This window comes from Ovis aries, chromosome 2, assembly GCF_016772045.2.
Source record: "Ovis aries strain OAR_USU_Benz2616 breed Rambouillet chromosome 2, ARS-UI_Ramb_v3.0, whole genome shotgun sequence".
Lineage (NCBI taxonomy): Eukaryota > Metazoa > Chordata > Mammalia > Artiodactyla > Bovidae > Ovis > Ovis aries.
The window spans coordinates 240,782,737-240,792,050 of NC_056055.1; the positions used below are offsets into that span (position 1 = coordinate 240,782,737).

The 9,314-nt window shown below is 57.1% G+C and overlaps 1 protein-coding gene across 1 annotated transcript; it reads left to right on the forward strand.

Moving 5' to 3' along the window:
* Positions 1-554: 554 nt before the first annotated feature.
* Positions 555-8,636, forward strand: SLC30A2 (solute carrier family 30 member 2). Its single transcript, XM_042244527.2, has 8 exons — positions 555-802; positions 1,509-1,723; positions 2,670-2,816; positions 3,489-3,642; positions 4,425-4,599; positions 5,337-5,442; positions 6,752-6,886; positions 7,375-8,636. The coding sequence occupies exons 1-8, from the start codon at positions 753-755 to the stop codon at positions 7,518-7,520; spliced, it is 1,128 nt and encodes a 375-aa protein (XP_042100461.1). The 5' UTR covers positions 555-752; the 3' UTR covers positions 7,521-8,636.
* Positions 8,637-9,314: the final 678 nt, after the last annotated feature.

A 9,314-nucleotide genomic window follows, 5' to 3' on the forward strand; every position in this document is an offset into this window, starting at 1 on the left:
GGAGGAACTGGTGCTGCTAGAGCGACGAGGATGGGTCAGTCAGGAAGGCTACTGTCCCAGGCTGAGTGCAGGCACACCCCGCTCCCGGGAGCCCCCTAGCCTGCGCAGAACTTGGGGGGCCTCGGACGCCTGCAGCCGGAAGGTGGAAACCGATCACGGGTTTCCCGAGGAGGAAGACAACAACCCCAGCCTCAGGAGCCCTTTATTCTGAGTCTAGGAGCCACATTCCTGCTCTCAGGCGACTCAAAGCCGATTTCAACAAGCCGGTGTCCCGAGAACTTCCCGGCCGGAGGCAGCCAGCCTCGCGCGGCGGGCAAGTGGGAGCAGTGGAGGCAGAAACAGCAAGCAGCAGCAGGGCTGGGCGGAGGCGGTTAGGCTTTCCGACTTAGGCCAGGTGGGCTCCTCGGGCTCCGGGGCCCGGGTGCTGGGGTCAGCGCCCGGGCCCTTTGCAGCCAGCTACACCCTCCCCCTTCCCTGCGGGCTTTTGCGCACGACGCGCCGCTTCACACGGGGAAGCGGGGACTTGATAAAGCCAGCGGGCGCGGGGCGCAGCTGCCGGCGTCGTGGGGGCAGCAGCGGTAGCGACAGCGGATCGACCCCTCGGCGGCCCCGGCGCGGTCTAGGCGGGAGCGGACTCGCTGCAGGGCGGGCGGCCGGAGCTGCGCGCACGGCGCCGGCGGCCCGTGAGCACTCGCCGCTGGAGAGCCCAGCGCGCGACTCCAGGGAGCACGTGGCAGGGCGCGCGGGGCCGCATGAAAGCGGGCGAGAGGATGCATCTGTTGGACAGCAAGCTTGCAGTTGGGTAAGGAGAACCTGAGGAGGGGCGGGAATTTCAGTGGCCTCAGCCCCATCTTCCCGTCTGCCATACTGGCAGTGGTTGGTTTTGGCGACGGCTCGATCTGGGACCACCCCCCCAACCCCGACAGGAGGGGTCGGGGGTAGGTGGAGGAAAGGGGAAATTGAGGCTGAGCACAGGGACCAGTCCTTCCTCGCCACAGAGCACAGATCCTGACCCCTGCGGATTCGTGGGGGAGTGCGTGCCTGGAGCTCGCACTCGGTCCTTAGCCCGAGGACCGCCCCGCCCTGGGAAGCCCGGTGTCTCCAAGTCCTTGTGAAGCGGCGAGCTGCTGTCTACCTTTAGCATGAGCTCTGATCCTCCTCCGCGCTCCGTTGGACAGGCCCATCCCAGCACCGCCCCCGGCACCACCACCCCCCGCCCCCACCGCCAGCTAGTTCCCAAGGTCTTTCCCTCCTCCAAGCCCTGGGAGGGATGGAGGAGGAGGAAACACACGGAGCCAAGACTCCAGGACTGGTCATTCTCCAGCACCCTCCTGCAAGGAGGGGCTTCTGGTCACTCCTTAGAGTCTGTCGAGCTTGGAGTATATCCTTAACTCTTTTTCCAAACGGGCACAGGGGAATGCGCAGGCCCCGCAGAGAGATAAGACTAGAGTCAGCCCTCTTTGCTCCCATCTCAGCTGAATCTCCCCTCACCCTTCCTCTCTGGACAGGACTTACACAACTCTGTGGCAGGATGGGACCAGCGGCATCCCTGCGTCTTCACCTGGCCTGGCCTTGCAGCCCACTGAGGTGGCTCCCCAGAGCAGCCATTACTGCCATTCCCAGAAGGGTCCTGGCAGTCACGGTGACCCCAAGAAGAGGGCCTGGCGCCAGCTCTGTGTGGCTGCTGCCTTCTGCCTGTTGTTCATGATTGGGGAAGTCATCGGTAAGAACTCTGGGCTAATTCAATGAAATTGGCACATGGGTAGTCTGGATGGTCCAAAAGGCTTTTCTCCTGAATGTTCCTGTAGTATTCATACTAACAGCCCCATTTACTGTATGCTTCCCATGCTAATAGTAGGCTTCCCTGCTGGCTCAGAGGGTAAAGGGACTGCCTGCAGTGCAGGAGACCAGGGTTCCATCTGTGGGTGGGGAAGATCCCCTGGAGAAGGAAATGGCAACCCACTCCAGTATTCTTGCCTGAGAATCCCATGGACAGAGGAGCCTAGTAGGCTACAGTCCATGGGATTGCAAAGAGTCAGACGTGACTGAGCGACTGTCACTCACTCACACCATGCTACACCTCTTACACGCACACTGTCTCGTGCAATCCTCACAACAGCCTCGTGCTGTCATGGGTCCTGATAGTCTCATTTTTATGATGAAACTGAGGCATCATAAGGTTAAGTAACTTGTCCGAGATCGCACAAAACTAGTAGGTCAGGAAAGACCTGAATGCTAGAAGAAAACGGCATTTATTGAGTACCTACAATGCTTTCCAAGCCCATTTTTTTTGTTTTTGTTTTTGGTTGTTTTGGCCCATGGCTTGTGGAATCTTAGTTCCCTGACCAAAGATTGAACCCGAGCTGAGGGTGCCATGAAAGTGGGGAGTCTGAGCCACTGGACCGCAGCGGTATTCCCCTCCAGGCCCAATTTGAACTCAATTTTCACATTCATCCTCTAAGGAGATTTTGCTAATCCCATTTCACAGATGCTAGAAGTCGAGGCTCAGAGAAAGGAAGTCACTTGTCCATGGTTACACAGCTAATGGTGGAGAGGTCTGGAATCCCTTGTCTTTCTCCAGAGCTCATGGTTTCCCTGCTGCACACACACTCTGGGAAACTGGCTCTTTGGGGAGCTGATAAGGATCCTCCCTCCTTTTGGCCCTGCAGGTGGGTACCTGGCACATAGCTTGGCGATCATGACGGACGCAGCCCACCTGCTCACTGACTTTGCCAGCATGCTTATCAGCCTCTTCTCCCTGTGGATGGCTTCCCGGCCAGCCACCAAGACCATGAACTTCGGTTGGCATCGAGCTGGTGAGGGCCTGGTTGGGATGAGGGTAGAGTTGGGGGAGGGGGTAGGTTAAGATGTAAGTTCTTAGGTGAGTGCACTGGGTCCCTGCGTAAAGCCAGGAGGGTGACTTGGGTGGGGGAAGAGGATGTCAACCATGACTTTCGTCCTTTGGGAGCTCCCAGTCTGATGGGGGAGCCCTGGTCCCCTGTCCTCTGGGAGTTCCCACCCTGCAGGAAAGGAGAGTCCACCTTCCTGAGAGGGCAAGCTGTATTTATTTAAGAATAAACAACGTTGGCGCTCACTTTGCACATAACGCCATGGATTGGCTCTAGGCGGGAGGGAGAGGTCAGCAAAGCCTTCTGAAGTTCATCTCTGGGCTGCATTGTCATTCTCTTCTTGCTGGGAGATGGCCCAGCCTCTGTTCCTCAGAGCCTCAGTTTGCCAGCTGAGCAATGGGTGTATATTTAATGAGTCAACTTCAATTGAAAAGGTTGTCCCAGATGATGTCTTGAGCGTCTTCTAGCTCCAACCTTTTCAGATGTATGAGTGGTGGGATGAGGTGCCAGCCATAGCACCTCCAGCAGAGCCATACCTCCAATGGGACCCAGGCTCAGATTTTGTGGGGAGGGAGAGGGGGCTCCTTAGCCTCAGGGCCCCATGCTAAGATTGGTACTGGGGGCCGGGCTCTTCCTCAGAGATTCTGGGTGCCCTGCTCTCTGTGCTGTCCATCTGGGTCGTGACGGGGGTGCTGGTGTACTTGGCGGCGGAAAGGCTGATTTCTGGAGACTATGAGATCAAGGAGGAGACCATGCTGATCACGTCGGGCTGTGCTGTGGTTGTGAACATCATGTGAGTGTGGCCTGGGGTCCCTGCGAACCCTCCCCCTCCTCACAGGCACACCTGCCGGCCTGCTCTTGTGGGTGGAGGCATGCCCCACACCAGGATGGCTGCAGGATCAGAATCTCCCTTGTGGGCTGAGCTCTGGTGCGTGGAACACCTGGGTCCTGCCTGAGGCCTGGGGCCAGGCCATCAGGAACTGTAACCTGGGGCGGCATCGGGTCCCCACCCTCGATGTGTCCATGAATAAGCAGAGACAGGCTTCCTTCCTGTTGCGGGGCGGGGTGAGTCTAGCGCTTACAGGAGCAGGGGTCCCTAGGGACAGAATCTCAAAGCCCATTTCAATCTGATGTGCCTGAAGCTGGTCTCACTGAGACGTAAATTGTGTAGAGTGGAGGTGTCTATTTTGGGTTCTCTCCCCCTTGCCCAGTGGCCTTGGGCAAGCCAGTTTCCTCTCTGGGCCTCAGCTTCACCCTCTGTGACATGCTGGGGGGATCTCGATCTCCTCTGTAGTGCCCTTCTGCTCTGAGGTTTGGCACTGGGGCAGCTTTGTGCCCAGGTTCAGCCTGGCATTGGATGGAGCTGAGCCCCTCCTCCCGTTGGCAAAACTCTGAACCAAGGCCACGTTCGCTGGGCTCCTTCCGTGGCCAAAAGGGATCATGCTGTCTTGGGTGGGGGTTGGGATTTTGACCCCCACAGGGAGGTCAGTCCTGATGGGGGCCTCTGCCTGGCCGAATTTGAAGCTTCCATCTGCTCCCTCAGTGAGCCCCTGGACTTTCTCTCCACTCCCATAGAATGGGGTTGATTCTTCACCAGTCTGGCCATGGACACAGCCACAACCCCGAGCACGGCCACAATGCCAGCCAGGAGCAGGGAAGCCCCAGTGTCCGAGCTGCCTTTATCCACGTCATTGGAGACTTTCTGCAGAGCTTGGGCGTTTTGGTGGCAGCCTTTATTTTATACTTCAAGGTTAGAGCTGGGGACAGGGGGAAGTAGGGGAGGGGGTGTAGGTCACCTGGGGGCTTCTCTCTGCACAGGACCCTTTCCAGTTTCTAGCTCCCTCCCAGCTCTGGGCAGAAGGGTGGGAGAGGGAAGAAACATTTACTCAACACCCACTAAGCATTAGCACTTCTGATGTTGAGAATCCTGAAGGGAGGTGATGGTGTTTTCTGCAGCCCAGAAAGGGTCAGTGACTTGCACAGCATCACTTAGCTGGTAAGCTGTAGATTCAGATTCAAATCCAGAACTGTAGGCTGCTGAAGCCTGGGCATTGCCCATTACATAGAGGCAGTGGGGTGTAATGGAAAGAGCCCAGTGTTGGGTTTGAAGCCTAGATCACCTCTTGCTAGCTGCATGATGTAAAGGAGTCCCTTGCTCTAATTGAGCCTCTGTTACCCCACCTATAAAGCTGGGATGTTGGGCCAGATGGTGCCTAAGTTTGCATTTAGCTCTGTCTGTGGCTTAGCCTCTTGAGCAGGGAGGGGTGGGAAGGCATGGTGTCTTATCCTGAACTGTGGTATGTCCTGCCTGTCCTTCTGGACACAGAATAAAAAGTAGAGAATTGGGGAGGCAGGGTCAGGGTGAAGCTCATGCCCACCCCACAGAAAAAGCCCTTCTCCCTGACTCACTGCCAGGTGGGAGGGGAGAAGGGAGGCTGAGGTGTTGGCTGGTGACCCCCCAGCTCTGCCTCTCCTTTTTCCTTGTAGCCAGAGTACAAGTTTATAGACCCCATCTGCACCTTCCTGTTCTCCATCCTCGTCCTGGGGACAACCTTGACCATCCTGAGAGATGTGATCCTGGTGCTGATGGAAGGTAATCTGAGCTTGGAGCTCCCTTTTTGCTCTTTATTTTCCAATGCAAAGATAAGTTCGAGTCTGTGTATATGTGGGCTTCCCAGGTGGCTCAGGGGCAAAGCATCTGCCTGCAAATCGAGCAGACACCAGTTTGATCCCTGGGTTGGGAAGCGTCCCCTGGAGGAGAAACTGGCAACCCATTCCAGTATTCCTGCTTGGGAAATCCCACGGACAGAGGAGGCTGGCGGGCTACAGTCAATGGGGTCACAAAGAGTCAGACACGACTGAGTATGCACTGTGTGTGTGTGTGTGTGTGTTGGTTGTGGGGGTACATCACAGCACATGGTGGGGGGGGGCAAGGTCTGGAGAACCTCCTGGGGTCCAGGCTAATCTTGACATTGAGCAGGGTCCTCAGGTGTGGTTGTTCTGGAAATGTCCCCTGGATCGTCCTTTCCATCCCTCTACCCCCAAGGGTGCCTCCTCCCTGCTGGGCTGTGTCCTCCCTGCCAAGTCCGGGGGCTTCCAGGTGTGTCTTTAGCACCTGGCCCTCCTGCCCTTCCTCATATGCTTCCTGAGTCTCCACTTGCCTTCCCTTTTGGAGTGAGGATTATGCGTCGCATTGCACAGTGCTGGGGGGTGCAGATTGAGGATGAGAAAAAGACAGTCGGAGTTGGACAAGAAACACTGCTGAATCCACTCCAGCTCAGGCCTTCTTTCCTGAGGCGCTCCCGCCTCGGGAAGACGTGGCAGGGCTTTGAGGGGTGCTTAGTGGTAGCGAATGGTCTGCCCGAGTTACCACACCTACTTACCTGGCTTTCTGGCGCCCAGGGTCTGGGGCCATACGTCTCTGTGGTTGGAATCAGTCTGGATCTTGGTTTGAGATCAGCCTGAGTGTTCAGCCGCAGGTCAGAGCATTTTCTCCAAGAATGTGACGGACCCAGATAAAAACGATGACAAGGATGCCCCATGGGGGTGCAGGGAGCCTCGGGTTGCCTTCTTTATCTTAAAAAATTTTTTATATCAAACATATACTCGGGGAAGAGGCACTGTTCTAGGCACTAATAAGGTGATAAACCAAACAGTTGTCCTGCTCGCATACAGAGTTTCCATCTGAGACAGGGAGATAACAAGAAACTAACAAATAAGGTCATTTCTGACAGTGTCAAGTGTGAAGAGGAAAATACAGCAGGGTGACATGATGGGGCTCGTTTCGGGAGGCAGGGGTGACCTCAGCCACAGAGGTCTGCGTGAGGCGCTGTGTGAGGAGCAGGAAGCAGCGTGGGTGGGAGGCAGCCCAGTCCTTCAGCCCCTGTCCCTGTCATCCTCAGGGACCCCCAAGGGCGTGGACTTCACAGCCGTGCGGAATCTGCTGCTGTCCGTGGAGGGCGTGGAAGCCTTGCACAGCCTGCACATCTGGGCGCTGACGGTGGCCCAGCCTATCCTGTCTGTCCACATCGCCATCGGTGAGTGGTGAGAGCACTCGTGCAAGAGAGGCAGCCGGGGATCCCGGGGCCATCCCTGCCCGACCTGCCCAGATGATGCCGGGTGCTCACGGTGCCGGCGCTTTGGATCTGACCCCATGCTGAGTACTGGGCATCTGTTATTTATTTGATCATCAAGGTCCCATTTATAGATGCAGAAACTATAGCGGTGGGAGGTGGTAAAGGCACTCGCCCAGGCTTTTACAGCTAGTAAGTGGCAGAGGAAAGACTCTGAGCCTTTAAGCCAGAGCTTTTCCAGCCCTTTCAGGGTTGTGTGCCAGGTGTGGGAACCAGACAGTTACCTGGTACGGGAGTGAGTCTGGGGGTTTCTTGATGTTCACAGCCCCCTATCTTGTTCTGCTGGGGCTTGGACTTGAGACTTGCCTCCTACTCGGTCCTAAGGGCCCAAGAATGAGTAATTGGTTCTCTGGTGCCTCCCCTCTCCCACCACGTGTCTTCTTGGCCCCCAGCTGAGAATGCAGATGCCCAGGCTGTGCTGAAGGCAGCCAGTGACCACCTGCAGGGGATGTTCCACTTCCACACCACGACCATCCAGATCGAGGACTACTCTGAGGATATGAAGGACTGTCAGTCATGCCGGGGCCCCTCGGACTGACCACTCGACCAGGCATCAACAGGGCGGGCACAGGCCTGCCAATGGCTGGATTGAGTGTCCCCCGCCGACCCCCAGGCTCAGCCAGGTCTTTGCCTGCCCTGGCTGGGTTATGAACCAGGTCCTCCTCCTGACCGCTGCTCCATGTTCAGTGACGAGGGGCCTTGTCCAGAAATGGGCTCCTCCCTTGCCTCCCTCATCTGACTACTGCCAGCCCCAGGAGGGGAACCGGCAGGTATGGAGCTGGTGTGACCGCACTCCTCCAGCTCCCGGCGGGGCAGAGTTCGGGCCTAATCCTCAGCTAATGCCACCCAACTACCAGCCTCTGGAAAGGCAGTGAGGCACAGAGAGAGGTGACAGAGGGGAGACCAGCCTCGTTGTCTCCTCACCTGCCTGCCTAACTCCCCATTTTTGGTCTGTCTGGCCTCTGCCTTATGCATCTGCGAAGCAGCTCTGCGAACCGAGCCCCCTTCCTATGCCTCCGAAAATACGCTTTAAGGAGGCCATAGGCCCCAGAAATCAGGATCCAGGGGGCACCTGAGGCTGATCTGTGCCTGAATCATTTCACTTTGATTTCATTTCACGTTTCCTTTTCCTGGAGGGAGGGGGCTTCTGACTAGGTAAGGACCTGCTGGGTTCCTCTTTCCTTATCCCACCCTCACCCAAGAAGCCGTGCCAATGCAAAGGTGCCCTGGCATGAGAGGTGGAGGTGGGCGGAGCCCCAGAGCTCCCCGGCCACCCCTCTTGCTCTGATTGTGTCCTGGGGTCAAGGAGCCTGACATCAGATATGGTTGGGCCGGCTCTGTTGCCAGCATGTCCTGGCCTGCTCAGAACTTGGGGATGGACGACAAAGCAGGCACAACCCAAACAGGAGCCCCCGGCTTCCTGAATTAGAAGGTGGCTCATGCTTCCGCAATGAAGTGGAGGGACGTGTCCCCAGTCTGTGTCGCAGAGGAGGCGCGCTCCCAGGCTGCAGGCGGCCCTGATCTAACAGTCTGTCTCTGCCCTCAGGCGGGTCAGGGCCTGTCTCATCTGTGGGCTGAGAACGTGGACACCCACCTCACAGGGTTGTTGTGAGGCTTGGAGCCAAAGTGGGCTGAGCACATGGTGGTTGTGGAAGAGTGGCTCCTTTTCTCATCATTCTGGAAGGATGGCCAGAGGAGCCAGGTGCGCTCCCAGCCTCCTGGGGCAGCATTGGGTTTGTCTTGACCCTGTCCTGACCTATGGTGGGAGCAGGAGGGGCTGGTCACTCTCACCTTCCCCTCTGAGCCTCTCTGTTCCCATCAGTGAAATTACCTCTTTGTGCCTTTTCAGCACTCCCATCCAGGGTTGCCTGTGATCTCATTCTATCCGCAGGTTCTTCAGCCCCTTAAAATCAGGGGGAAGTTGTGTTGGCTTGGATATGTGTGTGTGAGACAGAGAGACTTCTGGTTGATGGAGCTCCATTCCACCCCAGTCTTCCTCCCCGCGGCCATCACAGGCCACAAGAGCCCAGATCGCTGTGCTATATGCCAAGTCTGCACACCCCTCTCGAGAGACAGCCATTGCTGTCCTCCCTTTTTGCAGATGAGAAAACTGAGGCTCAGAGAGGTTGAGTCACTGGCTCAAAGTCACACAGCCGGTATGAGGCAGGTCTGGGATTTCTGCCTCATTCCCCTAGGCCTCCCCCTACAGCAGGGGCTGGGGACTTGCTCTGGGCTACATGTTGGTACAGTATGAGCCTTTTGGCCTGGCAGCCCACAGGTTGAGGCCTTGCCAAGGCAGTTCAGCGTTCTGGGTGCAGCAGCTAGGAGTGCA